This window comes from Podarcis gaigeae, assembly GCF_964106915.1.
Source record: "Podarcis gaigeae genome assembly, chromosome: 2".
Classification (NCBI taxonomy): domain Eukaryota; kingdom Metazoa; phylum Chordata; class Lepidosauria; order Squamata; family Lacertidae; genus Podarcis; species Podarcis gaigeae.
Genome location: NC_139679.1, coordinates 596,825 through 617,075, shown reverse-complemented (window position 1 = coordinate 617,075; position 20,251 = coordinate 596,825). Strand labels below are relative to the sequence as shown.

The following is a 20,251-nucleotide window of genomic DNA, read 5'->3' as shown; positions in this document are numbered from 1 at the left end:
AAACCATTTGGAATAGGGAAGCAATAGCAGAACAACTTTCTGCACTTCCCCAAAAGTTTGTTCCAAATAAGGGCCTGGGCCACGCCCCCTGGGCCATTTGGAGAAGGCCCTGGAAGGGAGCAGGCCCTGCAGTCCTCACCACAGCCAGATGTTCTCTTACTACAGAAAGCCCATTAAGTAAAATAATCTGTCAGCCTGTACCCACTGGTATGGAAGCTGGTGAGCTCCCTCTCTCTCTTTCTCTCTCTCTCTCTCTGTCTATGTCTATGTGCTTTGGTCATGGTCTCTATTGCCACACTTTGTTCCTCATCTGAGCAAAACCTAGCCCCAGAGCTTTTCAAAGTAAATGTCGTGACACATTAGTGTGTCAGCTGTAGTGTGTAGGTGTGTCGCACAAACGTTCCCTGTGCTCCTCCTGGGGCTAGAAAGGTGTTAGTTTAACCTCCGGTTTGCTAGTAAAACCAAATTACTGTGTCACAAAATGATGTCTGTCTAAAAAGTGTGCCACCAACATGAAAAGTTTGGAAAGCCCTGACATAGTCATTTGCTCTAGCAGCTCAACCAATATGCCTCTGCCCGTTTCTACCAATAGCCACATGCTGGCAGCAAATGCTGAAATTCCAATATGGTTCAAAGGAACTTTTCTCTCAACATCTCAACACATGTAGGGGATTAACTTGGAGACTGTAGTTACAATACATAGATTAGCATTTTTATTTCTATCTTTTTTCAGACTCTAGGTATTGCTAAATATCAACCTTATGCAAGATATCCGTATTAAAACAAAACCCAAATGCAAATGAATGATGTACTCAGCCACACACAGACAACCCCAAGCATAACCTTCCATTTTGAAGCAGGGGATGCGGGTGGGGCTGTGGTCTGAATCACTGAGCCTCTTGGGCTTGCCAGTTGGAAGGTCGGTGGTTTGAATCCACGTGATGGGGTGAGCTCCCGTTGCTCTGTCCCAGATCTTGCCAACCTAGCAGTTTGAAAGCATGCCAGTGCAAGTAGATGAATAGGTACCACTGCAGCAGGAAGGTAAATGGCGTTTCGGTGTTCTGTTGCGCCAGTGGCAGTTTAGTCATGCCGACCACATGACCTGGAAAGCTGTCTGTGGACAAATACCGGCTCCCTCAGCCAGAAAGCGAGATGAGCGCCGCAACCCCAGAGTCGCCTTAACCATCCAAGGGTCCTTTACCTTTTTACCTTTTGAAGCATAACTAAGCGCTGGTAATGTTTACTCCTGCACACTTCCTGTAGAGTTCCTTAAGTGTGTGCGCACATATATGGACAAACATGTGTGCATGCCCAGACCAGAGAAGGTAGTGGTTGGCAGGGGAGGAGTGGATGAGAGTTGGGGCCAGAAAACAGCACAGAAACATTTCATTAAGGGCCACCTACTGATGGGGATGGGAAGCAGCAGAATACCGATGAAAAATATAAGCCTAAAAAATGGAGCATGTGCACAGTTGCATGCCAGTTGTGCACAGAGAAAAAACTTCGTCTAAACCACCTGTTTGTGACATCAAGCTCCTATCTAGAAACATCCAAAATGGCAAGATGACCGATTCACTGTATTCTGTATTGTAACAATCATTACTTTTTAGTAATTTCTGTCTCTACCTTTTCACCCTTCTTATTAATTATTGTTAGCATATTGAGGTTGTTGCTTTGTTGGAATATTGATTGCTATATTTTTAACTGTGTCTTTGAATTTATTTTGTAAATCGCCCAGAGGCTATTTTTGTATTTCGTGACTAACGCATATACCGTATTTTTCGCCCTATAGGACGCTCTTTTTCCCCTCCAAAAATGAAGGGAAATGTGTGTGCGTCCTATGGGGCAAATGCAGGCTTTCCCGGGCTTCCTGCAGCCCTGCGCCACCCTCCGGATCTTGGCGCGAAGCCGCGCGGGGCTCCGGAGGGTGGTGCAGAGCTGCCTGCACTCCCGGGCTTCCTGCAGCTCTGCGCCACCCTCCGGATCCCGACGCGAAGCCGCGCCCGGCTCCGGAGGGTGGCGCAGAGCTGCCTGTGCTCCCGGGCTTCCTGCAGTTCTGCGCCACCCTCTGGATCCCGACGCGAAGCCGCGCCCGGCTCCGGAGGGTGGCGCAGAGCTGCCTGCATCCCGAAGCCTGGTGCGCGCTGAAGAGCGCGTCTGGGCTTTGCGCACCTCTCCGCAAGCCTGGGGAGACCGGCACGGCTCCCTAGGTTTGCGGATAGCAGGCTGTTCTGGGGTCGGGGGAAGCTCGGGCTTCCCCCGTGCCTGCCCCGTGCCGGGGGGGGGGGGATAATTTGTTTTCTTTATTCCCCCCCCCAAAAAATGAGGTGCGTCCTATGGGGCCAAAAATACGGTAACAATACCAACAACTTGCCTCACAGAAATAACCAGTCTTCCTCCTGAATCTAGCTGAAGTTTGAGCTGTGTTCACATCTGACCATGACATGCTTGCTTTGAAGAAGAGAGCAGGGCAATTCCTTCACCCAATCGTCTCCCTTCAATCTGCAGTATAGCTGTTTCTTGCCACTGCCCTTGTCCTCCTCCCACCATTATTCTGACTTCTTTTCTTCCAACAGGCACTTTCAAAATTCAGAAAACACGTTTGCAAAGGGAAAGCTACAACCCACACCAGACATCTGATCGATTATATTTCTTGGATGTAAAACTTGGCAAGTACCTACCTGTGGATGAGTGTGTATTTGAGAGGATCCAGGCTGGAAAAGTGTCTCTGTGATTTCATCAGCAAAAGCCACTAGTGAAGAGTTTGCCACTGGAGGGCTTTGCTTGGCTAGAGAAACAAACTTGGTTAAACAAGTGAAGCAAGGTTTCCATTCAGAACATCTGCAGTAGGGACAAAAACTAGCAAGGCACAGGGAGTAGAGTGGCCATCATCTTTTTTAAAAGCACATTAACTGTTTCCTGAGCAAAGGTGGTGGCCCCTTTCTACTGTTCAGTCTTTAGAATGGTTTTTCTTCCCCTTCCTCTATGTAACCATTGCATTTTAAGACACTGTGTGAAGCAAGACAGATTTATGGTCCCCATTATTACACTGTTAAAGCCCTCAATACGTTGGTGTGACTGAGCCTGCAATAGCACTGGTGGACTTGCCTTCTGCCATGTGTCTCAGCTGGATTTGCCTTACTTAAGGCAATAGCACAATTGCTGTGGAGCTTCTTCAGTTGTTTTGGGATTTCCAGCTTCCTAATCTACACATTTATAGTCCCTCCAGTTGTCATCACTCTGAAATGTACCCATGTTTAGGTAGAACTTTAATGGACTGACTTTCAAAATGCAATATTTTATCTGCAGAGACTTTGATCTTAAAAATAAAATGACTAATTTGATGAAGTAACAACAAAGTTGGTATTTAAAATGTTATATTAAAGCAAAAACAAATTTGGGCTGAAAAATGCACAGGAAACACCCTTCTAATCCATTGTGGTGCTTGAAAGTTTCCACACAATGACAGAAGATCAATAAAATACTTTGTATCCTTGTAGGGGAAGCCATTGTGCTTTGGTTTACATGTCCACTTTTGAACATTGCAACATTTCAGATTACTTGACGTTGATCCAGAATCTTGGAAAACAGGGCGATAATCCTGAGAACAAAGTCTGGTAACATTTGTTTTGGTTTCTCTGATCCACACTGCTCTCTGTAGGAAGTGTGGCAGCTGCTCAAAGCAAGTTGCAACATAATCCTAACATTCACCTTCCATCAGTGCACAACTGTGGGTATTACTAACTCTACCGCTTTTTCTAGTGCAATTTCTGTAGATGGCACAAAGCATTTTATTTAAAACAAGGAAGACAGAAGGGATACTGAGACTTGTGAGTGACCATACCTTCAAAGTTGCTGTGATTCTTTCTTGTTGCTGTGGAAGACCTGTACCACTAATGCAGCTATTCCAAGGATATCCTAGTTAACTTCTATGGAATTGATTATTTTACTGGGATGTTCCTGTACTCTTCTTTCTGTGCCCTTTTCCCTTTAATAACCCTTCTTCTCTTTCATAAAAATGTAACTTTGGACAAAACCATTTTACAAAGACTTCTATGCAGTGTTAGGTTGTATAATAGAGCACCATACAGTACTAGTAGGGCCATTGTTAAGTAATGGTTCTGAAACCAGTGGAATGTGTGCTTTCCCTTTTTTATTAGACTCAGAATGTGCCTTTCATCAGAGCCAGACAGAGCAGGTTAACATTTGTAATAAATTTAGCTTTGTTATTAATCCTCAGAAAAAGGCACCTACAGCTAACTGAGCCCTGATATTTGGAGAAAAGCACACAGGTTTTTTTAAGGCTATATAGTTCATGGTTTGAACAGAAATCATGCACTAACAGTTACATTTTCAGATGGAGTCACTATTGTCAAAGTATAACTTTGTTTTGAAAATAAAAAATGAAGAAAGCTTAAGAGTTTGTCTTGCTCTTTTTTGTCTCTGTCTCTCTTTGATGTATGCAGCTGCATGTCATTTCAGTCAAATGCAGAGACCAGTTTCACTCTTTGTTGCCCTCAGTTCTGTTCTGTCAGGCTTTAAACCAATTGATGTAGCTAGTCAAGCAAAAAGACTTTTGTGGGTGGAGACCACTCAGCATTGGATCATCTCCTGTGTCTCTTCATCATATCTGCATAAGCCGTTATCACAAGCAAGTCTTATTTGGATTAGTAACTAGGGTTGCCTGTATGCATATTGGAAGGGGCAGGCACGCAATATGTATTCTGTAAATTATGTTAATAGGTTCCCTTTGTTCTAAGAATACAACCCATATAAAGGATGTACTTAAGACAAACACCTGATCCATGGTCATGCCTCACTTTTTATTATATCAGAAGTTTTCAGAAGGAAAACCCAAAAAGGATCCTAAGTATCCTTCAGTCCTTGGAATTTAACTTCATTGGAACCAATGAACCTTACTTCCAAATCAAACTCTTACCTCATCCTTTTGTGAGACGAGGCACGTCTCGCAAGTTGGACTTTCTACTCTTCCTGTGTCTTCCCTCAAGGCAGTGCCTTTTGTTGTAATAATGCATTTTCCGAGCATCTAAAGTGTCCCCTGGTAGGGCATGTGCTGATAGTTTCTTCCATGCTGTTTTGTGGTCATATACTTCCCTCCCCTACAAGAAATTGCTCCTGTTGTAGACGCTTGACCTCATTGGCTATAGCAGGATAGAAGACCATTATTTATGGGCCCTCTGCACACATTAACATTCATTCCTGCAGGTGTCTCTTGAACCAGAACCTCAGGACATCTAATACAGCTAATCATTGGAAGATTCATGGAAGATAAAAAGAGCTACTTTACGCCATGCATTATTTTTAGTGGAGGACTGGATATGAACTCCTGTGCAGGAGACATGCAGCAAAGTAGGAAGACAGTCTCTACATTAAAAGGGGCGGGGGATTATTCCAAAGGGTTGGAGAATAGCATAGGCAGCTAGGCATGCATGCTCAAGAAACAAAATTTTAAGATGCCTCTAGCTAAAAAGGTGGAGGTTTCATTTCATATTAAGTTGCGCCTGTATCTTCAATAAATAGCCCTGTCCCTGAGATTTAGAATCTAACTAATGAGAGATGTGTGGCTGCCACCATTCTACATTTCAGGACCACTTTTGGTCCAGGAAAGGGGGGAAATACAAGACAGTATAGAAATAGGACACTAATTTCTTCACCTGCTGCTTTTTGGTCTGTTAAAGGCAAAGGAGGAGGAGGCCTCCTAAGGACCAGGCTTTACCTGTGCCTTAGCCACCTACTTCTGGGACTCCCATCACACGGTCTTCCCGGGTGCCTGATGGGACAGAGGCAGCCAACACAACGCCCTCCAGACTTTGCTGAGGAGAAAGGCACTCAAAAAGCAGGAGCAAAGGCCAAAGCTGCTCTTGCAGCGGGACTCTTGCTGGACGTGGGAAACGTGGTTTCGTGGATCGCTTCTGGTTCCTGACTTCCAGCTTACCCCCTGGCTGAGTCTGAGGGCCAGTTGCCGAGGCGGGCAGCCAGAGATGCGCCTCCGGCCGCGGGACGGCGCTACGAGGCCGTCCGGAGCAGCGAGGGCTTCCGAGCTCGCCGCCGGACTTCCGGTGCCTCCTGGGCGGGGTCGGGCTGCGCTGAGCTGCGCTGCGCTTCCTTCCGGCGCCTCTTCCGCCCGTGCTCCCTCGGCTACCTCCCGGTCTTCCGCCCGGCTGCGCTCGCTGCTTTCATGGGTCCCCCCGGCTCCCTCGCCGCGCGGCCCTTCCGTTCCGCCCGCCGGCTCCCTCTCTGCCTCGCCCGCCATGCCCGGCTCCTCGTCGTCCCGGCGCGGCCCGGCGGCCTCGGCGCCGCACGTCTCGGTGTTCCCTTCCCCGCAGGAGCTGGGCTCGGCGCTGGCGCAGCTGGTGGCGCAGCGCGAGGCGCAGTGCGGGCCGGCCGGCCGCTTCTCGCTGGGCCTGGCCGGAGGCAGCCTGGTGCGCGTCCTGGCCCAGGAGCTGCCCGCCGCCGCCGCCTGCCCGGCCCGCTGGCTCCTGGCCTTCGCCGACGAGCGCCGCGTCCCGCTCAGCGACCCCGAGAGCAACTACGGCGCCTACCAGGTGGCCCTGGGGGGGGGGGAGGGGGGCGGCGGGGTCCCGGGGGCAGCGGACCCCGCCTTGTGGGGTTCGCCGCACCGGCCCAAACAGATTGGGCTGGCCCTCCGGGATATAGAAATGAAATAGTCATCTTGTTTTTACTAATTATATAGTGCCGTTGATGTACTTTACAGAATATTATACATAAGCTAAAAAGAAACCAGCCCCTGCCCCGAGGGGCTTACAATCTAAATTTCAACAAGGGAGGAAAAAGAGGCAATTTATATGATGCTTTCATCACCTAGTACAAAAGTTGGAAAGAACCACCATAGATGGTTTTGTTGTTATGTGACCTGTGGTTACCTATTTCAGACGTACCTCCTTTCTAAAATTGCTGTACCTGAGGACCAAATTGTTGTTATCAACCCTTCGCTACCAGTGGAAGAGGCAGCTGCAGATTATGCAGCAAAACTGAAAGAGGTACAGTTGTGTGTTTTTTTCAGACAAGGCCCCATGTTGGGACAAAAAATCCTTGTGTGTTGAGAGTTAATGGACTGAGCTTATTTACCATTCATTGCTTAACTCAACATCTTAAATTTTGAGTTCCTGGCTAGAGCTCTTCCTAGTCTGCTCTGCTGCTCTGCATTAAATGGGCTGAGGGTCTTCTCAGTGGTGGCACCCCAGTTTTGGAATGCTCTCCCCAAAGAGCCATACCTGGGGCCTATGTTAGGATTTTTTTGGTGCTAGGTGAAAACCTTATTTTTCTCACTTTTCAAATTCAATTCTTTTTAGTTCTTAGAACTATTTTGCTTTCTTCTTATTGGTTTGTTTGTTTCTCCCACGCTCGAATCAAGCCTAGAGGGATCTTCTAGTAATAGTCAGAAATATGCATCTCTCCTTGCTAAATGAATTGGGTCTCCCCCCCCCCCCCGGCCCCCATGACAGCTTGACAGCTTGAAGACTGAAAGCACTTTGGAAAATTGCTGGTGGGAGGCAAGGTCTTCCCTCTAATGCATTTGAAGGTCGGCTGTCCCTCACTTGGACACACCAAGGAATTGGCTGCCTGGCACTAAGGTATTTTGGTGCCAGTCAAATACCTTTTCCCAGGCTTATTATCATCTTCTGATGATATTATCATGGCTTCTTCTTTTTTCCTGCCATTAGGATTGCGATGCTGTTCCAGTGCATTTTTACTTTTATTTTAAGCTCTGTAAAGCACAGTGATAATTGTATATTGAAGGGCAGTATTGAAAATGTGGTTGATAAATTTGTGTTCTCCCATTCTGTGTAGGCCTTCCAAGGCGAGGATATGCCTGTGTTTGACCTCTTGATCTTGGGAGTGGGACCAGATGGGCACACTTGCTCACTCTTTCCGGATCATTCTCTCTTGCAGGTGAGCCAGGGTGTGGAGCTGCAGTGAACTTTGAACATGGGTTGGCAAACTAAGGCCCGGGGGCTGGATCCAGCCCACCAGGCTCGTAAATCTGGCCTGCGGACTCTGCTGCCCGCTCAGTCAGTCTCCCTGTGCTGATCTAAGCCAGTGTGGTGCAGCATTTCCTTCAGAAGAAGCCATGGATGCCTTCCCGTGCGGGGACTGACTTCCGCGATGCTGGCATGGCTTTGGATTGGCTGCAGGAAGCTCCTGCAGCCAATCCGAAGCCACGGACACCTCTGTGCAATGCCCCTTCTTTCCCGCTGAGGCAGCCGCGTATGGCCAAGAGCCGAGTGGAAGGAAGCGGCAGGGAGGCTGCCTCCGCCACCCAGGCCAGTGGCATGGGCTCTGCACCCCTGGCCGAGGCAGCGGCGCTGCCAAAGACGAAGCAGCGGTGGCTGTGACAAGCGAGATGGACTCACAGAGCTCATTGGGCAGCCGCCACGGCAGCTCCAATGGCGAGCGCTGTGTCGACAAGTTTGGCTTCCTCGTCTCCAACAGCAGAGACGGAGCAGAGCAGGAGGCGTGGGTGTTGCGCACTCGGCGCGTTTGCTATGGGCAGGGGCACTCTTGCCAGTTTCGTGAGAGGGTGGGTATAGGCTCACCTCGAGCCTGAGATTGGCTGGCCAGAATCAGGAGGCAAGTGGGATCGGTCCCCACCCCCCACCCCAATTTGTAGTAGCCTCAAGTGCTGGAGAGGTGCTCTCGCCATGCACAGGGGCACTGTTGCCATTCTGGGGATTGGCCTGTCTCTGTTCTTGGCATAGGTTCCTTCATCACCACCAAGCCGCCCCCAAATTTTTTTGAGGGAGCCACCCCCCCAAAAAAAGTTGATGGACGTTGCCTTTTGGTGTGCACGTGTAAAGCACAATGCGATCGATTATACAGGGTGGGGCTTACTTGCCTCTCCCAATATTTTATTCAAGGTGGCACCCCATATTCTTGGGGAGCGGGGTAGGTGGAAGTTTCTCACACACACACACACACACACACACACACTCACTCAGCAGGGCACTCTTCCCATGGTCAGGAGGCACACTCTGCCAAGAATGATGAGCTGTGGTAGGAAAACCCCATGGAAGGGAAACTGTGGTGTGGAGGCATTCTTTCTGTGGGCAGGGGTACCCTTCCCTGTTTGGGAGCTGGCTTGTGTCACTTTTGGGGGTGGGTAGGTGGTTGAGAGGGACGCAGGTGGCGCTGTGGGTTAAAGCCTCAGCGCCTAGGACTTGCCGATCGAAAGGTCGGCAGTTCGAATCCCTGCGGCGGGGTGCGCTCCCGCTGCTCGGTCCCAGTGCCTGCCAACCTAGCAGTTCGAAAGCACCTCCGGGTGCAAGTAGATAAATAGGGACCGCTTACCAGCGGGAAGGTAAACGGCGTTTCCGTGTGTGGCTCTGGCTCGCCAGATGCAGCTTTGTCACGCTGGCCACGTGACCCGGAAGTGTCTCCGGACAGCGCTGGCCCCTGGCCTCTTAAGTGAGATGGGCGCACAACCCCAGAGTCTGTCAAGACTGGCCCGTACGGGCAGGGGTACCTTTACCTTTACCTTTTAGGTGGTTGAGGGTGAATAGCTGGTGACTAAGTTTCTGTAACACACAAAACACATATACACCCCCCATGGAAAACGGACGGAGAGCGGGATTAAAATCGTTCTTCATTTTAAATATTGTATTGTTTTTCCTATTTTTTGTGCACTACAAATACAATATGTGCAGCGTGCATAGGAATTTGTTTGTTTTCCCCCCTCAAAATATAGTCTGGCCCCCACAAGGCCTGAGGGACAGTGGACCGGCCCCCTGTTGAAAAAGTTTGCTGACCCCTATCACAGAATTGGGGGGGGGACCCCAAGGGTCCTGCAATGCAGGAATCTCAACACGTGGTCCCTCACCCAGTTTGAAACCAAATGTGCCTGCAGGTTTATTGCTGCACTGCTCCTCTCTTGACTGGGGAGCCTCAGGCTCAGGACCCAATGCAGCCCCCCAGGTTTCTCTGTCTGCCCGTGGAACTCTCTCCAGGCTGCGCCCCTCACTGGCCCTGCTTTGCCCCCTCCTTGAGTTTATGTTTGTGTCCTTGAACAGGATCCTGCCTCTTGCTTGCCTCGGTGCAGGATAGAGGGGTGTGCATGACTGAGTGAGTAGTGCAGAAGCTAGACTCCTCTTCCAAAGCAGCATTCACATTTGTTGAGTCACACTCAGCCTGAAAAAGGTTCTCCACCCCTGTGTGAGCCATGTTCCTTTCAGAGGTCATGCCTCACAGCATCTGAATAAGGAGGAGGAAGTAGAAGGGGCTGCTGTCTATCTAGCTGGCTATTTTAAACTGCTGAGGGGAATCAGATTAAGGCTTACTGGTGTCTTGCTTTGTCCTGAAGGCAGGCTGCCTGACACATTTAAATTGGATTTTGTTCTGGCAGTGCCAAGTGGGAATTCACTGGGCAGCTGGATCTTTGGGAGTGATGCTCTCCCACACTAGGAGCTAGCTAACCACTGAGCTTCTAGGTCAGGTGTGGGGATTGCATTTTGAGCCCAAGGACTACACTCCCTTCTGAGAAACCTTACAGTGCTTGGCAGGGCCAGAAGCAAAAGGGGGCTGAGTAATAAATGTGCATGCTACTTTTGTGCAGTAAGCACTTTGGGCCAAATTTAGTTAACCAATCTCGCTAGCAGAAGTCTGCACAAGGACTTTCCCCACTTCTCCTCTCCCACTCCCCAGTTGGTTAAGGGGTTTGGGCAGGAGAACCTCCAGAACAGCACACAAGGGGAGGAGAGGGGAGATAGTTCCATCAGACAAGCAGAAAGGCTTGCTCTCAGAGTTGAAGTCCTCTTTCTGTGTCCTCCATTCAGGAACACAAGACACATGATGAGGGTTCAAGTAGGCATTCTAGCCAGGCAAAAGCACCCAAAGAGGGTGCAGAGCTGGGCTGGTGAGGGGTGTGACTTGACACCTAGTCCCTCGGTTCCCCAATCCTGCTCTGTGTTAACCTCCAGATGTTGTTGGAGGACTCCAGCTCCCGTCAGCTCCAGCGGTTGTGGCCAGTGGAGATGGGAGCTGAGAGAGGTGGTCCCGCAACCCCTGTAGGTTCCCCACCACCACCACTGTAGGTGGCTGCAAGGCATGACAAACTGATTGCCAGGGGAACAGATCTGGCAGGTGGTTAAACTGAATATTCTGGACACTTTCTTGTTATGTTATCTCAGATTTTGACCAGGTGTTTGCTCTCCTCCCCTTTCTCTTTGCCTTGCATCATCTGCTTTCATCGGACGATGACTCTTGACTCCACCCCTTTTCCTCTTATTCAACTACCTTTACTCAAACAATTCCCTTAGGATATTTGAAGTTTTTTGAAACTTATCTTTAGGGACTATCAATGAATTTAAAGATGAGTTATTTAACCATCTGCCTCCTAACTGATCAATATATTAAATTAAATTTAAATACATCTGTATTGTACCAAAACGTCAATAGAGGTTGCTGTTTGAGATGTTGGAGAAACCACAAGGCGACTTTTCAATTTAATAAATGGAGCTACCTGTCGGCTATTAGAAGGGAGAGCCATAATATTTTCTTTTTCATTCCTTATTGCAATAACACACAAGAACCCAAATAACTTTAGAAATTAAACAGTGTAAACTCACAGACCCTCAGATTAAAATTGCCCCCAACATTGAATCAGCTTAAGTTTTAATTGCTTAAATGTCTAGTTCAAACTTGTTTGTGTTTGTGTACTAGTGTGTGTATCAGTGAAAATCTTGACCTTTTTAAAAAAAAAATCTCATCAAAGATGCATTTGTTTTCCGACCTTTTGAAGTTTGGGAAAGTAAGAAAATAGCAAGTGTGGATATGGTTTTAAATGTACCTTGGAAATGTTGAAGTACATTAAATAGTCAACTCAAAAATATGTTTTGGCAGCCATAGGCAGTTGAAACATTCCAAAATGGAATGGAATGGTTTCTAAACACTTCCTGTATTTTGCTTTTGCTTCTGTTGAAACCCCTGTTTTAAAAAAGGAAATGATGGCATCACTTGCCCAGCAGAGATAGAAGCACCAGAGCTGTTGGTTCCAGCCTGGCATGTCCCTGAAATAATGTCTGACGAGGTGTCAGCATTACTTGCGTCTCCCCCATTTAGGGCATGTTGATATTAGTGCTTACAGCACTACTGCTTCAGGCGAGTAAAGCGGATGTGAGTAAAGGGTGAGAAATCTCTTCTCTCTAATTGGGTTTTATACTGTGCCCTATCCCTGAGAGGCTTAGAGAGAGCAGTACATGTGAAAAGGATCTAGGAGTCTTGGTTGACCACAAACTTGGCATGAGCCAACAGTGTGACGCGGCAGCTAAAAAAGCCAATGCAATTCTGGGCTGCATCAATAGGAGTATCGCATCTAGATCAAGGGAAGTAATAGTGCCACTGTCTTCTGCTCTGGTCAGACCTCACCTGGAGTACTGTGTCCAGTTCTGGGCACCACAGTTCAAGAAGGACACTGACAAACTGGAACGTGTCCAGAGGAAGGCAACCAAAATGGTCAAAGGCCTGGAAACGATGCCTTATGAGGAACGGCTAAGGGAGCTGGGCATGTTTAGCCTGGAGAAGAGGAGGTTAAGGGGGGATATGATAGCCATGTTCAAATATATAAAAGGATGTCACATAGAGGAGGGAGAAAGGTTGTTTTCTGCTGCTCCAGAGAAGCAGACACAGAGCAATGGATCCAAACTACACCTAAACATTAGGAAGAACTGCTCCCAGGACTTCCATATAGTCATGTCAAATTTCCTCTTTTGTACTTGTGTTTAAATCTCACTCAACCTTTCTGTGTACCCGGCCACCTTGCTTCATTTCTGGGTGAAGATATGAGTTTGCATGCATTCTTCACATTCTTTAAAGATGACTGGCCGGCTGGCTCTCAAGACTGGTTGCTCTGCATGGATGCTATGGAGGCTTGAATACCAGTGTCTGCCCAGTTAAAATATCTAGGCTTGCTCTTCAGAACAGGTGCTTGGCTGATGCCACAGATTGCCAGTAATGTGCCTGAGAATAGCTCTGTGGAGATCCTTTTCAATTATGGGCTTGGCAGAATATGGTGTAGGCAGGGCTGTGACAGAACACCCCTAATCTCCCCTCCCTCCCTCTTTCCTGTGGCAGGAGCGGGAGAAAATAGTGGCTGCCATTAGCGATTCTCCAAAGCCACCTCCGGAGCGCATTACGCTGACCCTCCCAGTGTTGAACGCGGCTCGCAGCGTGGTGTTTGTGGCCACTGGGGACAGCAAGGCTGCCGTGATTAAGGTAACATGCATCCTGTGGCTTCTTTCTCACAGGTTTGGAGGTGCGCTGGATTCCACCCTGGCAAAGAAGAGAATGGATTTGTTGTGGGGGGTGGGTTAGGAATACCAAGAGCTAGGAAACTTAGTACTGGTAGGTTTTTACCTGAGGTGGGGTACCTGTGGTCCTGAGTCCATTTTTGGATCACAGCTTCTAGCATCCCTGGACATTGGCCATTCCAGCTGGGGTTGATGGGATTTGGAGTCCCAACAAGGTCTGGAGAGCTTCAGCTTCTCCTGCCCTGGTTTATCTGTGGAGGAGTTAAACAGAAGTGTTTCAGACTTAAATCAGATTTTTGTCTGAATCAAACATTAACCTCCTAAAGATGCAACATGTTGAGTGTTTTAGAATTTACCTGTCTTAGAATTCCCCAGGAAAAGAATACACATCATCCTTGACAGAGCAATTGCATGAGGATGGTGAGGCTGTTGGGAACACACCTCTTGGCTTTTTCTGGGTTCCTAGAGAAGCAGCAGTGGAGCCACATGGCAGCAGCCTCTTCTTAAAGCAACACTGGCTTGTTTCTTCCAGCATTAGCTGCTTTTGTCTGGGAGAGGAGAACAGCTTCAACCTCATTAAATGCTTGAAAGAGGTGTTCTAAGCCAGCCTGGCATGTGGCCTGATAGGAGTAATCAAGTTAGTATTGTCCACACCTGCAGCAGGGAACTGGCGGCCACATTGCTGGACTGTCCCACCATCCCTGACCCTTAGCCAGGCTGCCTGGGACTGGTGGCACTTGAGAGGCCAGTAACATCTGGATGGGTGCAGGATTCCCACCCTTAGCATACAGCGGCTGCAGCAGCTCTCCAGGGATTTGGACGAGGAGATGCCAGGAATGGAAGGAGGGGCTTTTCTGCATGTAAAGCACGTGCTTCATTATTGAGCTATGGCTCTCTATTTTATAATGGTTTTTTTAAAAAAGTAAATCTCTTTAAGATGTTTTCATGGGAAATGATTCACAAAATAATAAATAATACTTTGCCCCGCAATTTCATGTTCTCTCTCCCCACTGATTTTTCAAATTCATCAACTTCTGCAGGCTGGATTCATTTTGTGTAATTCTGTTTCTGTTAGTTTTGGGGCCGAGGGAGCTTATGAAGAGAACCAGAGGCCCAGCCCTCGCCACTGGGTGTCTATCTTTCCAGAAGCATTTAGAGTTTAAAAACACCCCTTTTGTTCAAACTGCTGCCTCTGCTACACCCTACCAACCTACCTGGTTTCCAAAGGCATGTCTGATTCAGTAGATATCAAGGCTGCTAATCATGCAGTTTTGGGTTTGAATTCTGATTCTTATCTTTTGTTGGAGATGTGGTGAGGGAAATCTCTGTAATGTCTACATTTTGAGTACTGTGCTAATCATTAAGTTCCAAGTGATTAGTTTCTAACATGCTGTTTTTTGGGACAGCGTATTTTGGAAGGTGATGAAGAGAACCCACTGCCAGCTGCCCTGGTCCAACCCCACACTGGGAAGCTGTATTGGTTTCTGGATGAGCCAGCTGCAAAGGAGTTGACAATTCCCTTTGAGAAGCACTCCATCTTGTAGAAGGTCATGCTTCAGGTTGGGGAGAGCCCATCAAATGCAGGTTGTGGTCCCAGCCTGCCAACATTCCAGGTCACGGTCTCCACATCTGGTCGTAGCGCTCAGGAGCGGCACTAAACTAACACTGTTCCCCCCCCCTTCCTTCCTCCTCTTAAAAAAATTAATGAAGTGATACATTTGTGGAGCACTGTGTAACCAATATAATTATTTCTTTAGCCAGGACAAAGTGTGAAATGGGGGTGGGGGGGACGCTTGGGTCCAGCTACTAGTTGTAAACAGAGTTGCAGGGAACAGCGTTACAGTCTTTTATCATGTGAACAGTCTAATGTGGTGTAAAGTGAGTGCACAATTAAAGATGTAAAGTACAGCCACTCCATGTTGGCACTGTGTGTTCCTCTCTTCCTTGTGTGATTCTTCTTTAATATGGGGACAAGAGTGAAGTCTCTTCTGCATTGGCACTCATTATATATGGATGCTGGGTCAGTGCACATTTAACATACAGGGTACTAGCAGAATTTATATGGCCCACGGTCGCAGTGTATTTGCAGGGCAGTTGGGGTCAACTTGGGCTGGCAAGACTCAGTTGAAAAGATGTAGATGGGAGAGGTAGAGAGGACGTGAAATGCAACAGAGCCAATTCACCAAAGCTTTGTAGTGACATCTTAAGTCTACAAGCTTCTAAACGGAGATAAAGAATGTACAGGAGCATCTTGAGAGGTTAACAGAAAAGCACAGCCAGATGACTGCAAGCCATGTCCACGTTTGGCTGGCACTGCTGCTTACAGCTGTCAAAGGAAAAGATGTTCCATAGCCCTTCCCTGTGGGAGGAGGCTGAGCAACCCAATGGCCTGCACAAGAGGGGGAGGAGGTAAATTCTGAAGCACAGGAGCTCATCATGTTAGCCTCCCAGTGACACCCCCAGGGAAAGAAAAAGCAAAAAAGAAATGCAGGCAGTTTTGTTGCTCCATTATTTCATCTCCCAGAGAACAGCAGTCTTTGTAGTGTCAGTCATAGAATAGTGAAACAGGTGGAATAGCAGGTAAGTACATTGCTTGGAAGTCCTGGGTTCACATCCCTGATCAACCATGAAGTTCCTCTGGGCCAGTCACTGTTTGAACCTAGCCTAAGGTCGCAGCTGCACCTTGCTTTTAAAGCCGCATTATACTACTTTAACCATCATGGCTTTCCCTAAAGAATTATTGGAACTGTAGTTTAATCCCCTGAGTCCTTATGTCTAGTGCTTTCCAGCCTTATAGGGTTTTTTCTGGGGGGGGGATGAGTGAGTGAGAGAGAATCCTAAGAATCCAGACTTTTATACAAAAGAAAAAGGCCCACTTCACAGTGAAAGGCAAGTCCTGGTCCCACTCTGTTCTAACTGGGTCAGACCACACCTGGAGACCTGGGTCCAGTTCTGGACCCCACAATTTAAGATTTGTGCAGAGAAGGATGACCAAGATTATCAGGCATCTGCAATCCAAGCCTTATGAGAAATAGTTGAAGAAGCTGGTGTGTTTAGTCTGGAAAAGAGGAGGCTGAGAGGAGATATGAGAGCCATCTTCAAATCTTTTCAGGGAAATCTGTCCCATGGAAGAGGCAGCAAGCTTGTTTGCTCCTGCTGGAGGGTAGGACTCGAACCCATGGCTTCAAATTGCCAGAAAGGAGATTCCAGCTAACTTTCTGACAGTAAGAGCTGTTTGACAGAGGAACGGTCTCCCTTGGGAGGTTGTGGACTCTCCTTTCTTGGAGGTTTTTAAGCAGAGGTTGATAGGTGTGGGGTGCTCTTGGATTTTTTCATAGAGTACGGATGCAATGTGTGCAACAATGCAATTCTCCCCTTATTTACTCAGAAGGGGGTAGGGAAATCCACTGTTTAATGTGGCTTTCATTATTATTATTATTATTATTATTATTATTATTATTATTATTATTCCCTGCCCATCTGACTGGGTTTCCCAAGCCACTATGGGCAGGTTACAGCATATATAAAAGCATAATAAACGTTACACATTAAAAGGCTTCCCTCTACAGGGCTGCCTTCAGATGTCTTCTAAAAGTGTATCTCCTTGACATCTGATAGGATGGTGTTCCACAGGGAGGGTGCTACTGCCAAAAGGAAAGTGCAAGTTCCATGCATCACACAAGTTCTAGATGGCCATTTGCCATGGTTGCTTCAGTTGAGATTCCTGCATTGCAGGGGTTGGACCACATGACCCTCAGGGTCCCTTCCAACTCTACCATTCCGTGAGTCTATGATCCCATGAATCCCGGAGTTATGCAGTTAACTGAGATACAGTGTGCAAGACTTTCCCCCTGCTTTGCCCCCTTGACCTTTATCCTGCTCTTCCTGCTCTGGCAAAGCTTTTCTCCATCGTTTTGCCACATTTAGCTTCAGCTGCTTCATTGTTGACCAGCTCAGCTGCTGCTGAATGCACAGGCATATCGATAGCAAAAAGAGAGAGAGAAGGCAGCTCTTGTAGGACATTCTAGTATATATTAGGTAAAGGGACCCCTGATGTGATGGGATAATGAGCTGCTTGTACGTAAAAGCTTGTTCCCTCTGGGGTTTGGCTGGTCACCCAAACCTAGGCACTAACGGAGCCCCCAAAGCATGACTCCGTCAGTCGCTGGTAGAATCCGACAGTGGGCGTCTACGGAACTTACTCCAACATAAAAGTTGTTTGATGGACATGCGCCTCCTGGACTCTCTGCGTGACAGCTTCCGGCGAGGGGTGGGGGTTGCTAAAGGGGGTCTTGTTACCTCCTCACTGTTCTCACTAGAAGTATCCCAGAGCCTGTCCCCCGATTCCCTTTCCGCTGGAACTCCTGCTCTCCCCCTACTGGTTCCTTCTTCTGCTGTAGAGTCTCTCCTATTCTCCTGGAGCCTCTCCACCACCTGTCCCTCCGATGGCAGTTCCCTGACATCCACCTCCCCCCCAGGGCCCCCTTCACCCCCCCGCCTCCTCTCCCACTGGCGGTGAGGGCGGAAAGCCCCGGAAGGAACTCTCCTCGTCGTCCGAGGATTCAAACACTTCTAACCACGGCGTACCGTCTCTCTCCTCGTCTTCCTCTTCTTCGTCGGAGTCAGCTTCCTCACCCACCCCTGACTCTGGGAACCCTTCAAACTCCCCTTCCTCATCGGTGGTCCCAAAGTGTTCCCTTCTAAATCGTGCCACGGGTTGCGGTTTTTTTGGGAAACGCTGATGAAATGTTTCTATTAAAACCTCGTCCTTGACTAACTCTGCTGGTACCCAAGTGTTTTCCGACTCAACTTCCCCCTCCCATTCTACCAGATATTCCACCTGATCCCCCTTCCACCTGGAATCAATGATTCCTGCCACGTTCATGTCGCGTTCTCTCTCTTCTATCACGGGCGTTTGGGTGACCTCTCTCTCACACTCCCCCCACTCACGTCCCTCTCGGTACGGCGACAGTAATGACCTGTGAAATACTGGGTGCAATTTCATGTGACTGGGCAGTCTGAGTTTGAATGTTACTGGGTTGACCTGCTGTATGACCTCAAAGGGTCCCAATCTTTTGGGTCTCAATTTCTTACTCCCTCCCTTGAACGGTAGTCCTTGGGTGGATAGCCACACCCGGTTTCCCACCCTTATAGTTTCACCTTCCCTCCTATTTCTGTCTGCTTGTTTCTTATATTATTCCTTGGCTTTCTCTAAGTTAAGTTGAAGCTGACGGTGGATCGCTTCCATCTCTTCAAAAAAGTGTTCCGCCGCTGGCACGCTCCACCTCTCCCCTCCTTCTCCTGGAAATGCCCGGGGATGACACCCATAATTTGCCAGAAAAGGACTCATCCCTGTGGACACGTTCTCAGCGTTGTTGTAGGCAAATTCTGCCAGAGGTAACTTATCTACCCAATCATTTTCTCTGTCTTTTACATAACACCTCAGGTATTGTTGTAAAATCCCGTTTGCCCTTTCCGCTTGCCCATTTGTTTCTGGGTGCCGGGCAGTTGAGAAATTGAGTTCCACGTGCAGTAAGCTCATAAGTTTCCTCCAGAACCTGGAAGTAAACTGTTTCCCTCTGTCGCTGACCACCCTCAAGGGGGCGCCATGCAACCTGAAAATATGCTCTACAAATAACTTGGCGGTTTCCTCCGCGGTGACCGCATGGGAACAGGCTATAAAATGACACATCTTAGTTAATAGATCTACCACCACCATGACAGCTGTTTTGCCCTTGGATTTTGGCAGGTCCGTCATAAAATCTATGGATACTGCCTCCCATGGCCTTTCTGGTGTGGGTAAGGGTTGTAATAGCCCCGCTGGCGCCACCCTCTCCCCTTTCGCTCGCTGGCACCTGTCGCAACCCCTGACATATTCCCGTACGTCCTCCCTCACCTTGGGCCACCAAAACTCTCTGGTAACCAACCACATGGTTTTGTGCTGTCCAAAATGCCCCGCTGTGGGGCTGTCATGCAACTGCTTGAGTACTCTGCCCCTCAGTTCCCCATCTGGTATGTACAGTGCCCCTTTGTAATACAACGCCCCGTTCTTTTCTTCAAACCCCCCTGTGTTGTCCTCTGTCCTCCTGAGTTCTCTGAATTTCTCTTGGGCGTATTCATCGTTCTCAGTACCCTCTATCAGTTCCCTCTGCCCCACCAATGCCGCCCCACACACCCAGCGGTCTTCAGGGATTACATGCCTTGCCTCAGGCGCTCCCTCCCCCTCTAAGTACTCAGGTTTCCTGGAGAGAGTGTCCGCCCTCACGTTCTCGGAGCCTGGCACGTAACAAATCTCAAAGTGGAATTTGGAGAACTCCTGGGCCCATCTCACTTGTCTCTGGTTCAGCACTCGTGCTGTTCTCCAGTATTCCAGATTTTTGTGGTCAGTTCGGACTTGAACCTTGTGCTGCGCCCCAATCAGCAAGTGGCGCCATCTCCGGAATGCTTCATGAATGGCGAGCAGTTCTCGGTCGTATACTGTGTAGTTCCTCTCGGATTTGTTCAACTTCCGCGAGAAGAACGCACACGGTCTCCATTCGGACGTATCTTTTCCCGGCTGGAGAAGCACGGCCCCCACCGCTCGGTCTGACGCGTCAGTCTCCACCCTCATTGGTTGTTGTAGATCTACGTGCAAAAGTTGCTCTTCCGACGCAAACGCCTGCTTTAAGTGTTCGAACGCCCGCTGCGCTTCTTCCGTCCAAACAATTTTTTTCTTGCTGCTAAGACAATCCGTGATGGGCGCTGTTAAATGGGCAAAGTTTTTGATGAACTTCCTATAGAAGTTTCCGAAGCCCAGGAATCTTTGCACGTCCTTCTTGGTCTTTGGTGTTTTCCATTCCAGTACCGCTTGAACCTTGCTGGGATCCATGGCCAATCCCTTGTCAGACAACCGGTACCCCAGGAATTCCACCTCCCTGGTATGAAACTGACACTTCTCCAGTTTCACCCATAGCCGATTTTCTCGCAGT

At 48.4% G+C, this 20,251-nt stretch overlaps 2 protein-coding genes across 5 annotated transcripts in view; both read left to right on the top strand.

The window, feature by feature from the left end:
- SLC27A1 (solute carrier family 27 member 1) overlaps positions 1–4,418 on the top strand; it is a 50,316-nt gene extending 45,898 nt beyond the window's left edge. For all 4 annotated transcript variants that reach the window (XM_083729199.1, XM_083729200.1, XM_083729201.1 and 1 more), the window contains one exon: positions 2,577–4,418. In XM_083729199.1, coding sequence (XP_083585325.1) covers positions 2,577–2,734 — 158 coding nt within the window. In that variant the 3' untranslated portion in view covers positions 2,735–4,418. The remainder of the gene's footprint in view (positions 1–2,576) is intronic.
- Positions 4,419–5,987: 1,569 nt separating this feature from the next.
- On the top strand, positions 5,988–15,195 carry PGLS (6-phosphogluconolactonase). Its single transcript, XM_083729249.1, has 5 exons — positions 5,988–6,566; positions 6,915–7,022; positions 7,834–7,935; positions 13,108–13,248; positions 14,690–15,195. The coding sequence occupies exons 1-5, from the start codon at positions 6,003–6,005 to the stop codon at positions 14,825–14,827; spliced, it is 1,053 nt and encodes a 350-aa protein (XP_083585375.1). The 5' UTR covers positions 5,988–6,002; the 3' UTR covers positions 14,828–15,195.
- Positions 15,196–20,251: the final 5,056 nt, after the last annotated feature.

Coding starts and splice junctions, on each gene's coding strand:
- PGLS (XM_083729249.1), top strand. CDS start 6,003: ATGCGCCTCCGGCCGCGGGACGGCGCTACGAGGCCGTCCGGAGCAGCG. Junction 7,023..7,833: donor ATGCAGCAAAACTGAAAGAG/GTACAGTTGTGT, acceptor CATTCTGTGTAG/GCCTTCCAAGGCGAGGATAT. Junction 13,249..14,689: donor GCAAGGCTGCCGTGATTAAG/GTAACATGCATC, acceptor TTTTTGGGACAG/CGTATTTTGGAAGGTGATGA.